We start from the raw sequence: 16622 nt of genomic DNA on the forward strand, positions 1-16622 counted from the left end.
GGCCAACCTCCAATCTTCACTCCTCGCATGATCATCTCTCAAATCCATTATCTACGGCCGTCTTCTTACGTGTTTGTAAGCGTCTATCATTGTTTACCATCTTAACAATATATTTGTCGCAGGCATTGACTCTCCCTTTCTTTGTTGCAGCAATACCGAATCTACCCCTGAAACGACAAATATCAACCATGGTACGTCTGGAATCCCCCCTCCACACCAGCACAGAACAATACGGAGGAATGTCGCTTGTGGATAACCTCACGAGGAGATCGGAAGTGAGAGTGAAACTGCATGCAATTCCTCCTGTCCCGTTGCTACTTCCTCCCTTGCGTCGCGTCGTCTTTCTGTTTGGTGTTTTGCCGTTGCGCTGCTGCCATTCTCAGATCGCCGCCTCTCCCCTCATCTTCACGGCCTGTAACAAACCAGTCAGTGGTTCTGGTTCCGGCTCTGGTTCCGAACAACTGAACTTCCCTCTGTCATTTCATTTCCATCTCAACTCCTCTTCATCACCAATCGTTTATCCGCTACCTGCTGGAAAATAAGATTGTTCTTTAAAATGCCTCGCTCACCTGATTCTCACAACGACCAGGCCTCAACCAACTACAAGGAAGCGTTCTCGCTTTTCGACAAGCGCGGCACGGGAAAAGTATCGCTTGAGTCCCTCGGTGACCTGCTGCGCGCATGCGGCCAGAACCCCACCCTCGCGGAGATTGCAGATCTGGAGAAGAGTATCGGCGGCGACTGTAAGCTCAAGTTTTCTTTGTGACCTGGTTTGGCTAGTGTGGTGCGGCAAGCTGACAGTGCACTAGTCGACTTCGAGTCGTTCCTGAAGGTGCTGAACCGCCCTGGTGGATTCCGGGAGCCCGGCGAGCCCGAGGATTATTGTCGGGGATTTCAGGTGTTTGATAAGGATATGACTGGGTTTATTGGGGTGGGGCAGTTGCGTTACAGTATGTTGCTCTGCGTTGCGCGTTCAGTTGGGTGTGGATAGGGTGCTGACTGCTGTAGTTCTCACGAATCTGGGCGAGAAGATGTCGGATGAGGAGGTCGATGAGCTGCTGAAGGCGGTTGATACCAGCTCTGGCGAGATCAACTACACCGGTATGTTTCTCGTCTGGTTTACTCGGCTAATAGACAATGGCTAAACTGATACCGCAGAACTCGTCCGCACGATCCTGGCCAACTGAACGATTACGATACCCCCCTTGACGCTTCCACGATGGTTTTACGATGTGCGCTGCGCGTCCGTCCACGCAGTCGGTGACTTGACTTGTCGGCTCCGCTTTAGCAATTAGTTTATATTCAGATAATATGACTTTTGTACTTTTGTACTGTATCTCCTTGTTTATTTCTGTAGACGAAGATGAAGATGTACACCCGTAGGATACTATTGAGCAATCCACCCGCTCCACTCCCTATCCATCGCCCGCATCTTCTCCTCATCGCCCATAATCTCCGTCTCCACCAACGCCCCAGGAAGTAAATATACAACCCGCGGCTCCTGATCCGCCCTTTCCCCTTCACCTACATCCTCACCCTTCCCATGAGCAACAGGGAAATGCACCGCATCAAGGAGATACCCCACTACAACCCGACACCGCCCACACCGCAGGAACCGCCTCTTCTCGAACCCGTCTTCCCGACGGATCAGCGTCGCCTTGCGATCGGGGAGTGTTGTGGATAGCAGGATGGTGTAGTGTTTCTGTTTGCGCCTTGTACCCGTCCTTCGCTTTCGCTTTTTTGGGTTTCAGGTCGGTTGGCTTCGGTCCCGGGTTCGGGGGATGTGGTTGTGTCTGCGTCTGCGTCTGCGTCTGCGTCTAGCTCGTCATCATCGTCGTCGTCGTCGTCGTCGTCGTCGTCGTCGTCAGCGTGCGGAAGAGGGAGAATCAGGGCGTTATCCTGCGCTGGGGCTTTTCGGCGGGGGAGGGTCGCTATCGTGCGTGTTGTGGCTAGGAGGAGGTGGTTGCAGAAGCGGCAGTGGTGGGTGTGAACATTTAGGCGTTGTGGCTGTTCCTGTTGGTAGTGTTCGGGTTGGTTGTCTTGTTGTTGAGGTGAGGCGGAGCGCGATGGCGAGGCGGAGGGGTTTGTATTTGACATTTTTATTTATTATTTTGGCCAAGTCAGTGTGAGTTTCGTGGGTAGTTATCTCGGGTTGGAGGTGGTGAAGTAATAACGGAAGAATTTAAGTTGAAGTGGTGATGTAGCGGGTTGAGAGGACTTGTCTTATCGATAATGTGGATAGCTAGCTAGCTACAGCACCACTTTACACGGAAGGAGTTACATTGCTAATATAGGTACGAAGCGAAGCGAATTCTTGATTGTTTAGCTTCTAATCAATTGATGTAGACCGATTAAGCCAGTCCCAATTCCTTGTAAAAGGCGTCGGTCTTGGGCTCGCGGCCGAGGAAGTCGGTCAATGTCTTCATCTCGTCCTGGCTGCCGCCCTTCTCGAGGACGCCGTAGCGGTATCTGCGACCGGCCGCTGGGTTCATCGGGTCGTCCTTGAAGACGGTGTAGAACATGTCGGTCGAGTAGACTTGGGAGCTGCGGTCGGTTAGATGATTGCAAGTACTCAATCGAAAAGAAAAGGCTGTTTACCTGAGATATCCGTAGTATCCGGCATCATAACCCCCAATCAAATGACCAAAAGTTGCTTCGCCGTGGCCCCATTCTTCTCCCATTCCTAGGACCTCTGGGCCGTCCTGCAGCGCGATCTGCTTTCGCAGCTGGTTGTATGTGGCGGAGATGGGCAGCTTCTGGATCCGCTCGTGGCTCTCGGCTTCGTGTACGGTCATGTCGAAGATGCCAAAGTGCAGCTGGCGGAGGTTGAACAGCGCATCGTTGACGTGCTTGGTCCGGATCAGGTTCTGTATGACCTCGTCGGGAATGCGCTCGGGCGGCTGGGACTTGCCGTTGGCCTGTTCTTGCCATGAGGCGAGGTACTCAGGCGACAGGGTCGAGTAGTGCTTGCTCAGAGACTTGAGCTGGGACGGTGTCCAGCACCAGTTCTCCAGCATCTGACTGGGGGCTTCCACAAAGTCCCGGACAGTGCTGGTTCCGTGGAAGCGCGAATAGATCGTCTTGGAGACGAGGTCGTGGATCCCGTGTCCGAGCTCGTGGAACAGGGTCACCACCTCGTCGTGCTTGAGGAGACTGGGTTTCTTGGCCGTGGGCTTGGTGAAGTTGCACACCAATGCAGTGGCGGGGTAGCGCCGCTTGCCGTCAGCGTCGATGAAGCCCTGCACTTGTTAGTCAAATGATATTAAACCTTATGTGTCTCACATACCGGCTGGAGATTGAAGTTGGCCGCGTGGCCGTACTTGCCAGGGCGGGGGAACAGGTCCAAGTAGAGGTAGCCCACGAACCCACTGCCCTCGCCCTCGTCATTCCAGACGCTAAAGACCTGGACATCTTCGTGCCAGACGATATCGCTTCCCTTGCCGGTGGGCGCAACCTTTTCACGATCCTCGCCCGTAATCTCAACGAAGACAAGGCCAAATAGCTCTTCGAAGATCTTCAGCATGCCCTCGATGGTCGTCTGCAGGGGAAAGTACTCGGCGATCAGTTGCTGATCCAGCGAGTAATCCTTCTCAAGCATGAGGCGGTCGTAGAACCGGTGGTCCCACAGGTAGTAGCGGCCATCAAAGGACTCGCCGCGAGACTCGAGATCTGCCTTCTTGAGCTCCAACAAAGCCTTAATCTCCTTGTGTCCTCCGGCAGTCAGACGCGACCGCAAGTCTCCCAGGAAGTCGTCAACCGTCTTTGGGGTCTTGGCCATCTTGTCTTCAATGCGGAACGCCGCGTGGTTGGGATATCCAAGCAGACGAGCGGCCTCGTCCCGCAGGATGATGGCCTCCCGGAACAGAGGCACGTTTTGGTTGCACTTGTTCTCGTTCTCGATCATCAGCCGCTTGCGCGTCTCCGCGTTCTTCGCATACTTCATGGTCGGGAACAGATCGGGATACTTGAAGGTCAGCCAGAGCTTGCCTTCATGCTCGCCCTCGCCCTTCTTCAAGCCGGATAGAACGTCTTCCGGCACGCCGTCGAGCTCCTCGCGCGTGAACCAGATTCCACCGTTCTCCTCATTCAGGTTCTTCTGGAATTCAATGCTAATCTGGCTCAGACGCTTCTTGATCTCCTTGAAGCGATCACGCTTCGGTCCGGCCGGAAGGCCCAGCCCGTTGCGGATGTAATCCTTGTGTTCCTTCTCCAGCAGTCTCCGGGACTCGGGGTCGAGGCTCTCGTTCTTCTTCAGCACAGCATCAACGAGCTTGAATACGTCTTCACGCATCACAGTCTCAATGAAGAACTCGTCCATCAGCTCCTCTGCCTTGGATGACGCATCCCGGAGCTCCTGCTCCGTAGACACGGCCTGGTAGAAGCTCAAAATGTGGGATTCCAACGCCATGGTATTCTCATCTTGGGCCAGAGGCTTCAGTACCGAATCGAAAGTCGCTGATTCGGGCTTGACATTCGCAACGACATTGTCCTGCACTTTGCGGGATGTTTCGATGAGGCGCTTGGCATCGTCGACGATGGACTGAGCAGTCGCGGTAAAGAGGGGCGGGGCCTGCGGGGGCCGACGCAGATGTTCGGGAGCCATGCTGGCGGTGGTGAGGGACTTGCGAAGATCGGTCAATGCGGAATTGTAAACGGCGGTAGTGGTAGGTAATCGAGAGCCACGAAGCTGGCTCAAGACCGAAGAGAGTCTGAAAGTGGGGGAGCTGAGGCGGAGAGGAGGAGCCACGGTGACAAGAAGAACGCCCGCGAGGAGGACGAGGGCGTGCAGATATAAAGCGCGAGAGAACAGTGGACTAATGGTGACGGTAGAGAGGGGCAAATCGCTAGGACAAGGCGGGTAGACCTCTAGCTTGAAGTAACAGATTATAAATAATCAAATGGCGATACACACGATCTCAATAGACGATAATTAAAGCTTTGATCCCGATGGAGTGCTCTCTAACTCCGTCCCTCCTGGCTGACAGTTCATTACTTGATTGGGTTTAGTATTCCTATTTAGGTGTAGTATCATGATCTGTATACTCCTCTACTCCACAAGGGACTCTACAATAACGTAGTACTACCTTACAGTATCTTCTTCTACTCTTCCCAACTGCTCATTTATTAATCGCTAAGGTATCTCTACTTATTAGCCAATCTACTTCATACTCTGCTTTACTGTTGTTAGGGATAGAGTACGCGCTGGGCTGCGATTCCCCTCTCGGCAAAAGACCACTACCGTCAAACCATGTGGTCAAACCATGCTCAGCCACTATACATTTGGATAGTTCTCCGTACGACCCTCTCCCATCTGGAGAGGACATATACCTCTATACTCCGTAGCTCTAACAGTGGGAGTTATCTACAACTTGTTATGTGATGTGGTAGGGCCTAACCCTCCGCATACCCGGTCAATGGCCATTGGTCATGTAGGCAGCCCTATACCTCACCTACTGTATCAAATAGTATGCTATTCTACATAGTCTAGGACACTGGAGATGAGCTTATCGTGAAAACAGCAACTAGATAGATCGTGGAGAGCATGGACAGAAGGCGCAGCCAATGAAATGCACGATTCAGTATGTCTTGGCGAGGAATCAGGTAACTTAAGTAATGGCGCCTTTACGAATTAAAGGCTTTCTTGGCCTCTTGCATGCAAAGGTAATCCTTTACATTCATTAGGTCTTGCTAATGTTTCAGAGAGTACTTCAGCATAGGATGGTAAGCTGGATCCAGGGCTTTTATAACCCAACCGCTTGGCGTAGATTGAGAGGGCCTAATACTACTATCGTAGGCACTTTGTGGTTCGAGGTCAAGTTAGGTTGACACATTGGAGTGGGTAATAGTGGTCATCATTTGTCACGTCAGGCAGCTCACCTTCCGCTTCCCGACAGTGGACACTCTTATTGAAGTTACTTGCCAATGCAGAGCCAAGGTAGAGAACAGAATGTCATGTCTCCTGTAGATGTGATTAGACGCAATAGATCAGCTGGTGGAGCTGTCGAGAGGGCATCAGAAGCCTTTGGCTGTGGTCACATGCAAGTTGTCTGGGGCAGCGAATACTTGGCTCAAGGACTTTCAGCTACTGATGATAACATCGGATTAGTGTAGCATGGTGAAGGGGCGTAAGGAGGATTCAGCTTGTATGAGGCAGACACTGGCTGATAGCCATATGTCAACTTCTTTGTGAAGGGGAAAAACTGGACAGGAAAGCAGCGGAGACTGCATCTCGGCTCCTTTCCCAAGTCTAATTTCATTCGATCTAAGATGACAGCCAGCAATATTAGGCAACCTCCTGCGAGGGGATGGCATGATTATCGACAATAGCATACAATTCAATCAGGGGGAAAAGTACGAGCGAGCTCCCAGTTCTGAATGCTGTAGCAGCTAAGTCTTAGACTAAGTACTGGTGCTGCTTAGCTCGGCTGCCGCAGAACTAACCAAGACGAGATAGTGCATCCCCTCGTTGCGGTGTTTCACAGAGCTTTGTCAATTAGCCTTCTAACCCCGGAATTGCTCTTTTGTTTATCTTAATCTCCTACCGACTCCAACTAAGGTTTTTATCATTAACTCCTGCTGGCCATTATGTTTATCAAACCAGAAGCCTTCATGGTAGGTTACTTTACAGCTCTGCGCCCATCTGGTTTACTTTCCACTCATTTTTGATGGAACGAAACGTATTGGTATCATGTCTTTAATATTCGTTTCAAACAGGTCTGCGTATCTCGCATTTTTAGAATGAGTTCAGACGAACAGTTGATCGTTCGACGGATCAACTCATGAATGTGCCGAAGCATGTGATGAGCAACCCAACTCCAGCAACTCCAAACGCACCGGAAGAAAAATTTTCAGAACGCCCACAATGTGCTAGACTTTGAACATCGACGATGTGAGATGAGAGAACAGTGTGAAGAATACGCTCGAAACAAAGCGGCGGTCATAAAATAAATACAGGAGGAAAAGGAGATATAGCGTAAGGAATTGCTCATGCCGCGTCAGCGGTGGGAATGGGCTCGGGGATCTTGGTGACCTGCTGACCAGCGCGGATAATGCGCTGACCGGACTCATCGCGGACATATTCGCTGCTCTCCTTCTGAGCACGCTTCCAGATCTCAACTTCACAGCCGCCGCGGATAACGCCGACACGCATGGTAGACAGCAGGTTGTGGGCAGCATTCGAGTGATAGTAAACACCACCGTTGAACATGGCAGTAGCATCCTTGCCAATGCCGGAGTTGATCATAGCCTTGCCACCAGGGTGGTCCTTGATGAAATCGGTCACATCGTGAACAACACCCGCAATAGCGATCAGTCCGCGGCCGTTCTTGGCCTGCTCAACATAGTCATCCCACTCCATGACGGGAAGCTGGTCGAGAGGAACACCCCAATCCAACTTGGCACGCTTCTGGTCGATCTTCTTCTGGAGCTGCTGAATACGACCCTTTTCGATTTCGTTGGCACGGAACTGCTTCAGATCATAGGCCAGACCAAGCTGCTTCCAGATCCAGATGGTCCACTTGGTGGGATCATACTGGTGCCACTCAATGGCGTTGCGGTAATCCGAGGGGAATTCGTGGTGGAAGTTGTGGTAACCCTCGCCAAGGGTGACCAGAGCAGTGATGACGTGATCTCTGGGGAGTTGCGGTCGTCGAAGGGCTGATCGCCGAGCCAGTGGGCCAGAGAGTTGACGCAGAAAGTGGCTTGCTGAACGAAGAAGATACGCAGGATACCGGCATAGATGAAGCCGCCAAACCAGTCACCCCAGCCGAGACCGGCCACGAGCATGGGCACGACGAGCCCCATCATCAGGACCACCTTCAGGTAGTTGCGGTGTTGCCACACGACAACCGGGTCTTCATTCAAATCGGTGATGTCGGTACGGCCGATACGCTTGGGGTTCTGCTTCATAACCATCCAGCCGAGGTGCGAGTAAAGGAGACCCTTGCGAACTGAGTAGGGATCCTTGTCGGTGTCGGTATAACGGTGATGAGCCCGGTGGTCACGAGCCCACCAGCGGATGGAGCCTTCGACTGCACCACCACCAACGGCTGCGAGCCAGATACGCAGAGGCAGACGAGCGGAGTAGGAGCAGTGAGCCCAAAGACGATGGTATCCTGCACATCATGCATTAGTATTTCTAGAGACTCCCCAGGATATGAGTTTGTGGCAACTAACCTGCTGTGATACCGAGACCGGTGAAGAAGTAGTAGACAACAGCCCAGATGGCGGTCTTGAGCTGCAGAGGCACCCAGAAAGCCTGGATGCACCCGTACAAGGGGATACCGATGATGAGGACGACGTTCAGCCAGTTGACATGCTTGTACCAGTTCTGACGAGTGATGGCCGTGTCGGCGATATGGACCTTCTTGGGGTCACCGGCCCGTGGGCGAGAAGCGTCTGCAGGCTTCGCAGACATGTTGCCGACCTTTTGCTTTTCTCTTCAAGTCCTCTAATTTCAGGTCGGGAGGTATATCCGCAAGGAAAGGATGTCCGCACTTAGTGGTTGCCAAACCGAGGGGGGGAAAGCAGGTTGATGGGGGAGGAGCACGCTCTTTAAAAAGACGACACGGGAACGAAAGAATTAAAAAGCGAAAGAAGACAGAAGAAGGTGGGGAAGAAAGAAGCGTGAAGGCGAAAGAAAGTAGTGAGCAGACGGAAAAGGCAGGGCAAGGAGGACTTGACTGTTCAACTGCATTCACCCCAGGGTCCACAAGCCGATGATGGTTGGGGCAACGAGCGGATAGGATTCGGACAATGCAGGGCCGAGAGATGTTGCTATGATGAAAGCAGACGGGATGGGGATGGACGGAGAAGGATAACAGGTGGACTGACAACGATCAGATGCCTGTGATCATGAGATTCCGAGGTCAAACGGACACCGATCTCATAATCAAACTGCAAGTTCTGTCAATTTTGATGCCCTCACAACTGTCAAATCTGCAACCAACCATACAAAAGCTGGGTATAGAACGATTACCGCTATCAGGGCCATAAGCTAGGTTGTTGGGCGGGCGATCTGATGGCGAATCGACGGCTAGAATCTTCCACTTTCGGACTAGGGCCATCCAATCCACCAATAAGAGCACATTCGCCTTCTGTTGAATCCCCAACACTTTTTCTAAGGTACGAGGTACCGTACCTTCCTCCCTTGCAGTTGCACTTGCAGGTACCTACAATTACTAACAAATGTGGCTGAAGATCCGTTTTTGGCCACTCGCTGTCTGTGGCGGCTGCTTATTCCGGTCGAAAACCTACGTAACGGCTCAATTATCCGCGATACGTATGAATGATGAATGGTCAGGACTTCAGGCTGCACATATTTAAATCTTCCAAGGCTAGGAAAGCACCTTGTCCAAGAGTAAAATCATCGGCAGTTCACATGATTGCTGGCAGTGTTGGGAAGGAATTTAGAGTTGTTCGCATGGCACATTGCCAAGACTCTATGCCTCAGGCATCGCACACCTTCCATGTACTTCACTTCATGAGATCATAACTACGCAGAGATGATCATTATTATGCCTGCTATATTTATAGACTTTGAGAATGATGACTGCGCCAATGGCACTGCAGCGTTTTAGACTCATATGTAAGTGACGACTGTGATGAGCGTACATTTGTCCACTCTTTAACTGAAAGGGCCATCGGTCGACCGAGATACCAACAGCCAAACAAAGAAGTAGTTGCGAAGTCTGACATTAGGGAGAATGGCGACGTTTGAACTTCTTTGGGCAGATTTGCCTTATCTCTATGGTACCTGGACATAGACTTTTACAGTTCATCCGTGTGCATGAGCACTTTTAGACACCTGGAACAGGTCAGCAAGATGCAGCTGCGACTCATATCATCACTTCTACGTTCTTGTCCTCGAATCAGCTGCGGTTTGCAGGGTACGTGGCAAGTCCGTGCGTAATGAGCACTTGTAGAATGTATCCAACACTTGAGCCTACACCCACCAATTTGGTTCTTCGCCTTCCCTATATCGCAAGGTTGGCGAAGAGGATCGGATTCTGTATGGCTAGCCATGGGAACTTCCAGATTTGAATGCTTCACGCAAGAGGCATCATACTGCTCCTTATCCTTCACACTGTCTTTAATAAACTGAAAGGCATTGAATGTCCAGTAAGGCATCGTGATTTGCCAAAATGCTGGATCCTCGTGTTTCTTAGAAAACCTCGGTTGAACATGCTCATGAAATATCGTGAACAACGCGCTGGGACTACTCAGGACTAGACAGAACCAAAACGTCCCTCTCTCCCGCCCTCCTGCAAGATGGGTTGGAGGCGGAATGGCAGCTTGTTCTTTGACTCCTCCTCTAGGAGAGCCTCCATGAACTCTTTGTGAAGTATCTTGTAGTCGTCTATGCTGATCAAATCAATAGCCTAGTTCGTCAACCAGTATGGAGGCTGAATCATTTCCACTAGATAAGAGGATGCCCACTCCAGATCGATAAGACACTTGATGTTCCAATTGTCGTGCACAATGATGTTGGTCTGATCAAAATCAGTGAGGTTGAGAAAAAAGGGCCGCGGAGAAGATCTTGGCGGAAAAAGCAAGGCCAAATGCTTCTCATAACCATCAGTGCAGATGTCAAGCGTCTCAGAAAGCATCTTGGCCCACGATGGCTTGATATATTCAACCAAAAGGTAGGGTGTGCCCAGCGCAACCTGATCTTTGTTCTGATGTTGAACGTACTGGGTTGGAGTCGGATAGCCTAACCAACTTAACAGTCGACGGTGCAAACGTTGAACAGCCAGGGCTATGAAAGGCAGGTTGTCGAGTATTGTGAACTAGGGGCTGTAAGCAATAGTTCTTCTTCGAGTATACGTGAAGTTGGCATACTCTTTGGCCAGTATATAGCCCAAACCCATAAAGACGTGGAATAGGAACAGACGGATAGCTTTCTTGCAGCCATGCGTAGGTACCAGCTTCACAGCGAACTTTCTCATCCGCATTACCTGGGTACCAGTTCTCTCCAATTCGGTAAGGCAAGGGAAATCGGATCATCACCTGTCTCCAAGCGTCTTGTCGTTGGCCACCAACATCAATTCGAATACAACATTGAAGCTTCTGTGTATCCAGTCCTCCACATCAACAACATGACAGATGTCTGCAGAAGTGAGGCCGAGATGGTGGCCAGCGATTGTCGCGATCAGTCCACGATTCCGGTACAAGTGGGTAAAAAATCAAATCCTTTGATCCCAGTAGCCCAGCTGGTGGAGGATATTGGCATCTTCTTCCTTTGCAGCTCTTATGTGATCTCGCTCCGAAGCAAGCGAAGAGGTTTTAGTGTGACAGGAGAGTCATGACCCTGAGACATCCCTTCAAATCGGGCACTTTCAGTCCTTTTGACGGACAACAGGAATCGAGACCGGACCAAATCAGTCAACGACTCGGTTGAATCTCAATCTTGTCCATCAGAATAAGGGCTGTGACAGATACCATGTCGGGAAAACGATCTTCCTTTTCGAGGTGTCACTCGTCGGGGGTCTTCCTGGGGTTCACGGTGAGATAGGTCTAGTTTAAGTATGGTGTGCGGAGTACGGATATATACCGCATAATATATCCAACTACCGGAGTACTAATTTCAAACCTCGCTGCAAGCTCAATCTAGTAGGAACTAGAAACATGACCATAGGTCAGCTGTTATTGTTGAGCGATCCTCGGGCCGATCCATCTATGCATCTAAGGATCGCTCAATTGATGGATCCTGTCCCTCTATGTATATGCCAAACCAGACACAGATCCACCTCTCAGGGTCATTCTCGATTCAATCACAACTTTGAGGGATAGGGATAAAGAGATGTTATTCAGATGTCGTTCGGCATATAGCTATCAGAGCCTGTGGAAGTTCGGCGCCCCCGCCTTGCTGATAAGACAGGCTGATTTTACACAAACAGCACCTGTCAGCTAGGGCGGTTCTTATCACCTCCACACGAGTCACATCGAACAGCACTAACCGTGGTTAATGGTCAGTCCGCCAGTGGAAAGCCCCTTCTATTCCCGAGAGTGGACATCGTCGCTGCTATCTATCGGCTAAAAGAGTGCTTAGAATCCTCTTCCACGCGACGCGAGAGATAACCGATCGTCTGATTATTCGATTGATTCACGCATCCTCATTCTATCAGCTTTGATAGAGCCGTATGGCTGTTATGCTTTTAACATCCTCATCTAATCTTGCGATTTTTGCAAAATGTTCATCTTATATAGAACGCACTGGTTCCGCTCAAATTGCGGGACCAGAATCCCCAGACTCGTTCCTGATCTGCTCCATTTTGCTCGGCCAAGATTGAGTCATTGACCGATTTCGGGACAATTTTTCTTCCCCGCACATTCTGTGTGCCACAGCTGCAGAACAAAGCTTAGAACCAGCGATTATCTTGCGCTTACACATTTCCCAGTCATTGTGAATAACAATAGACTTGAACCTCGTCCATACAACGAGCCCTGGACACATCTTTCGCTACCTCATCCGCCATGGACGGTCCCGATCGAATCGGTCCTGATCAGAGTCCCAGGCGGACTATCCGCGATAAAGCTCGACGGATCGTGAAGACATGGACTACCAAGTAGGTCGTTTACGGGCACTTGTATCTTCTGTCCTCTATATATGCTGATCCATGCACGATTATCAATAGAGAAGGATTGGTTGGAGACTACAACTACGCCTACCTCTTCACACCGAGAATTCCCTTTACCAAGAACATCAGAAGGACGTCCCCTTTCTTTGGGCTGCACGACAGGTTACCCGTGCTACTTGCCTTCATTCTGGGTCTTCAACATGCTCTCGCAATGTTGGCTGGAGGTAAGCTTGGAGACATTATTCATCAGACTGCCACTGATTAATGGTTACAAGTCATATCTCCTCCTATCATCTTGGGTGGTTCTAGCGGTGCCAACTTCGGAGATGCCGAGTACCAGTACCTCGTTTCCACCTCCTTGATCGCCTCCGGTCTGCTATCAGCTATTCAGATGGCCCGCTTACGCATCTGGAAGACTCGATACTTCATTGGTACTGGCTTGATATCGGTCGTCGGCACCTCCTTCTCCACCATCACCGTCGCATCGGGAACTTTCTCTCAGATGTATGCATCTGGATACTGTCCCACAGATGCCGATGGCAACAAGCTACCATGCCCCAGAGGTTACGGGGCTATTCTGGGCACAGCTTGCTTGTGCTCTCTACTTACGATCGGCCTGTCCTTCATGAGCCCAAGGATCTTAAAACGCATCTTCCCGCCTATGGTGACTGGTCCTACCGTTCTGTTGATCGGAGCAAGCCTCATCGAAAGTGGTATGAAGGACTGGGCTGGTGGCTCTGGCTGTGGATCGGACCCATCCGCTCGGGCTTTGTGTCCAAGTACTGGTGCGCCCCATGCCCTCCCCTGGGGAAGTGCCGAGTTCATCGGCCTCGGATTCCTGGTTTTTGTGACGATTATCCTTTGCGAGCGGTTTGGCTCTCCTATTATGAAATCCTGCGCCGTCGTGGTCGGTCTTCTGGTCGGGTGTATCGTGGCAGCTGCCTGCGGCTACTTCGATAGATCGGGAATCGACTCTGCGCCCGTTGTCTCATTCATCTGGGTGAAAACCTTCCCATTGACTATATACGCGCCTCTCATCCTTCCGTTCCTCGCACTCTACATCGTTATCATGATGGAATCGATCGGTGATATCACTGCGACATGCGACGTCTCCCAGCTCGAAGTCGAAGGTGCCGAGTTTGATTCGCGCGTCCAGGGTGGTGTTCTGGGCAATGGATTGACCTGCCTGCTGGCTGGACTCTTCACCATCACGCCCATGTCGGTCTTTGCTCAGAACAACGGTGTCATTGCTCTGACAAAATGCGCCAACCGCAAGGCCGGCTACTGCTGCTGCTTCTTCCTCGTCGTCATGGGCGTCTTTGCCAAGTTCGCTGCCGCCATCGTGGCAATCCCCAAGCCTGTTCTGGGCGGCATGACCACTTTTTTGTTCTCGTCCGTCGCCATCTCCGGTATTCGTATCATCTCCACCATCCCATTCACCCGCCGCAACCGGTTTATCTTGACGGCCTCTTTCGCGGTCGGTATGGCCGCTACGCTGGTGCCCGACTGGTTCTCGTACTTCTTCACCTATAGTGGTGATAACCATGCCCTGGAAGGTCTGCTGAACGCCGTGGAGCTCGTTATGGAAAATGGATTTGCAATCACCGCTGTTATCGGGTTGATCCTCAACCTCGTCCTTCCCGAAGATCCGGAAGACGAGGCGGCCATCGTCGAGGCTACGGCAAGCGATGCGCCATCGGAGGAGCTGAAGGATTCAGACCCTTCGTCATTTAAAGCAGGGCAACCATCTGGGTCTATGGCTGTGTGATTAATTATGTTACGCTGCATGGCTGAGGAAGCATTCCATGTGCGTGAGGTTGTTTGATGTTCTTTCTGGATACCCTTCTTTGGTACTATTTTCTGAGGATACATAATTCAATAATGATCTTCAAGCATTACTCTATTACTACGATTCCGCTCCTAGACTCGTAGCATGACAATAATTCACCATATCCAGGTAAATCTTTCAAATGCTGAACTACACCCCTTCCACAACCTCGCCCGGGTTCAGCATCTTGATATAGCGATGCTCGCCTGTTTCCAGCAGTGAAATAGTATCCCCTACGCAAATGACGAACTCTGTCGACAGTTAGCAAATCGATCTTTCATCATCGGGACATCACTAACCCTGTACAGCAGCAACACACTGCATCCCCAAACACGCATTCGTCGGATCACCAGGGTCAATCCGCCTATAGCTCTTCAGCGTCCTATCCGGCTCAGACGCGTGCCGGATACCCGTGGCAGGGTCAACGTTCGGCAGCCGACAGCGCATCGTCCGACAGGCAACATGTAACTCAATCCCAGCGTCAGCGTCACTCTTAACCGCCTTGGGTCTAATCAGGATGCGCTTCCAGTGATCCTCCGCAAATGCCTCGGGGCCCTGGACGATGACGTTGGCCCTGAACCGCCGCACCGAGAGCCGGGGATATCCCGTGCACATCGCGCCGCAACGTCCTGGACACTCGCGATGTTGAGGATATTCAGGGGATACGCGTCCGCGAACACGGTCACAGGTTGGAATCCGAGCTCCTCTTTGCGGGGAGCGTTGCGGAAGACCTGCCGGTGGTGCGTCGGTTCAACGCGGAAGAGGGTGAGAGGGCGAGACACACCCACATCTGGGGGAGCTAGAAACTCCCGCAGGGCGTGCGGAAGATGCTGGCCGTAGTCGTATGCCACCAAGGTATCTTTCCAGATCTTCACTGGCACGGAAGGATAAGCGCCAGCGCGGTCTGGTGGCGGAACGAGCGGGACACTGAATGACAGCTCCCGGGGGAGCAGACGCAGGGCTATCCCCAACTTGACGAGGTACGACAAATGCCCTCGAGCAGCTGGTCGTGAGTAGTACACGACCATCACGCCCTGAGACCTGACCTCATCCAGATCAGGCGCGTAGTCGGGGGCAGCGGGATCAGGGACCCAGATCTCAGGCCGGATGAGCGTCAGCCGGCTGTAATGGCCGTTACGGAGAGTCCGCGTATCCCAGTACGGCTGCGCCTTCCCATCGCTGGCGCTCGCATGGTCAGGCGCGAATTGTTCCGCGAAGCAGAACTGTCGATCGAACGCGAATCCGGTCGATACGACATCGGCGACGTCCAGCTCGACCGCGGCGCAGCTTTTGATGGGATAGGTGAAGAGTGCTTTAACACGACATAAAGGCTGACCTTTGTCATCGACGTCGCTTGAGGTTCCCTGGCCATACTTATGGTCGAATTCGTCGTGCAGATTGCTGCGGCCTGGTGGAAGGCCTAGCCTTCGGCATCCTCTCGGCTGCGCTGGATGAGCGGAGCCATATTGGCGCACAATGAAGATAAGTATGGGTAAAATTGAAAGCAGCGAAATGCCTGTAGTCGACAGTAAAGCCTTCACAGCATCTTGTTGGAAGCTGGTGAAGCTGAATGTATGTTCACTCAGCATTGATGAGATGTGCTTTACAGAGACCTCAGGAGTCACCAGCAAATGTAATCTCAGCAGCAGTTGCAAAGTACTCAGATGTTTCCTAGAGCGAACTTGTTATGTACTTATCTAAGAGTATAAGCTGCTGGACGCGATGAAATAATTGTGGAGGTGAGTCACTCCATTGGGGCGGATTCCGAATCCTTTTAACAATCCGCAATCTAAAATCTCCGCGCTGGAGTTGGCGCATCTGTTGATACATTGGTAATCAACCACCCATTTCGGTGAACAGCAGCCGAATATATGCTCCAACAAAGGTTGGACAAGGTCAAGCTGGCAGACTGGAAAAAATGCAAGATCTGGACTGCAGTAATGTCCTAGTGTCAACTATTCTTTCCTTGAATCTGCCGTTTTGCGTGAGACGATCTGGAGTCAAATCGGAGGAATCACAATCGCCGCCTGATAAGTGCCACCATGAGCACGCAGGATATCCTTGGTGTGTCCAGTCATGACCCTGGTAGGTTATCGACTCTAAGCTTTTCCTGCAATATGTAGCTGATTTCCATCGTAGGTCGCGTCATTTCATTCCCTGCTTCGCAGTATCTGCACGCGTCTACCGCGTCTTCAGTTCGTGGCGTGATTTCAACA

At 51.4% G+C, this 16622-nt stretch overlaps 6 protein-coding genes across 6 annotated transcripts; 2 read left to right on the forward strand and 4 right to left on the reverse strand.

Annotated features, from left to right (window-relative positions):
• The first annotated feature begins 50 nt into the window (after window positions 1-50).
• P174DRAFT_444394 (putative cytokinesis EF-hand protein Cdc4) lies at window positions 51-1328 on the forward strand. The gene is made up of 5 exons (XM_024828078.1): window positions 51-191; window positions 590-743; window positions 810-950; window positions 1009-1101; window positions 1159-1328. Exons 1-5 carry the CDS (start codon window positions 189-191, stop codon window positions 1185-1187), a joined length of 420 nt encoding a protein of 139 aa, XP_024679226.1. The 5' UTR covers window positions 51-188; the 3' UTR covers window positions 1188-1328.
• A 319-nt stretch (window positions 1329-1647) lies between these two features.
• P174DRAFT_423502 (uncharacterized protein) lies at window positions 1648-2097 on the reverse strand (the record flags this gene model as incomplete). Its single annotated transcript, XM_024825130.1, has 1 exon — window positions 1648-2097. The coding sequence occupies one exon, from the start codon at window positions 2095-2097 to the stop codon at window positions 1648-1650; it is 450 nt and encodes a 149-aa protein (XP_024679227.1).
• A 254-nt stretch (window positions 2098-2351) lies between these two features.
• P174DRAFT_433749 (M3 family metallopeptidase) lies at window positions 2352-5422 on the reverse strand (the record flags this gene model as incomplete). Its single annotated transcript, XM_024825821.1, has 5 exons — window positions 2352-2544; window positions 2599-3239; window positions 3287-4814; window positions 5170-5330; window positions 5408-5422. The coding sequence occupies 5 exons, from the start codon at window positions 5420-5422 to the stop codon at window positions 2352-2354; spliced, it is 2538 nt and encodes an 845-aa protein (XP_024679228.1).
• Window positions 5423-6985: 1563 nt separating this feature from the next.
• On the reverse strand, window positions 6986-8416 carry P174DRAFT_433750 (stearoyl-CoA 9-desaturase sdeA; the record flags this gene model as incomplete). The annotated part of the gene is made up of 3 exons (XM_024825822.1): window positions 6986-7656; window positions 7731-8114; window positions 8176-8416. The coding sequence occupies 3 exons, from the start codon at window positions 8414-8416 to the stop codon at window positions 6986-6988; spliced, it is 1296 nt and encodes a 431-aa protein (XP_024679229.1).
• Window positions 8417-12474: 4058 nt separating this feature from the next.
• Window positions 12475-14346, forward strand: P174DRAFT_376400 (nucleobase:cation symporter-2 family protein; the record flags this gene model as incomplete). The annotated part of the gene is made up of 3 exons (XM_024822686.1): window positions 12475-12566; window positions 12636-12802; window positions 12854-14346. 3 exons carry the CDS (start codon window positions 12475-12477, stop codon window positions 14344-14346), a joined length of 1752 nt encoding a protein of 583 aa, XP_024679230.1.
• An 86-nt stretch (window positions 14347-14432) lies between these two features.
• P174DRAFT_444399 (MOSC domain protein) lies at window positions 14433-16389 on the reverse strand. Its single transcript, XM_024828079.1, has 3 exons — window positions 15033-16389; window positions 14706-14961; window positions 14433-14657 (listed from the first exon to the last, which is right to left on the reverse strand). Exons 1-3 carry the CDS (start codon window positions 15993-15995, stop codon window positions 14557-14559), a joined length of 1320 nt encoding a protein of 439 aa, XP_024679231.1. The 5' UTR covers window positions 15996-16389; the 3' UTR covers window positions 14433-14556.
• Window positions 16390-16622: the final 233 nt, after the last annotated feature.

The sequence above is a fragment of the Aspergillus novofumigatus genome (assembly GCF_002847465.1).
Source record: "Aspergillus novofumigatus IBT 16806 chromosome Unknown P174scaffold_7, whole genome shotgun sequence".
Lineage (NCBI taxonomy): Eukaryota > Fungi > Ascomycota > Eurotiomycetes > Eurotiales > Aspergillaceae > Aspergillus > Aspergillus novofumigatus.

Bases quoted from the DNA above. Each gene is read 5' to 3' on its own strand.
- P174DRAFT_444394 (XM_024828078.1), top strand. The intron at 744-809 runs GTAAGCTCAAGT...ACAGTGCACTAG, and splicing joins GAAGAGTATCGGCGGCGACT to TCGACTTCGAGTCGTTCCTG. The intron at 951-1,008 runs GTATGTTGCTCT...TGACTGCTGTAG, and splicing joins GGTGGGGCAGTTGCGTTACA to TTCTCACGAATCTGGGCGAG.
- P174DRAFT_444399 (XM_024828079.1), bottom strand. From the start codon at position 15,995: ATGCTGAGTGAACATACATTCAGCTTCACCAGCTTCCAACAAGATGCT. The intron at 14,962-15,032 runs GTTGCGGCGCGA...GTCATCGTCCAG, and splicing joins ACATCGCGAGTGTCCAGGAC to GGCCCCGAGGCATTTGCGGA. The intron at 14,658-14,705 runs GTTAGTGATGTC...AACTGTCGACAG, and splicing joins GTGTGTTGCTGCTGTACAGG to AGTTCGTCATTTGCGTAGGG.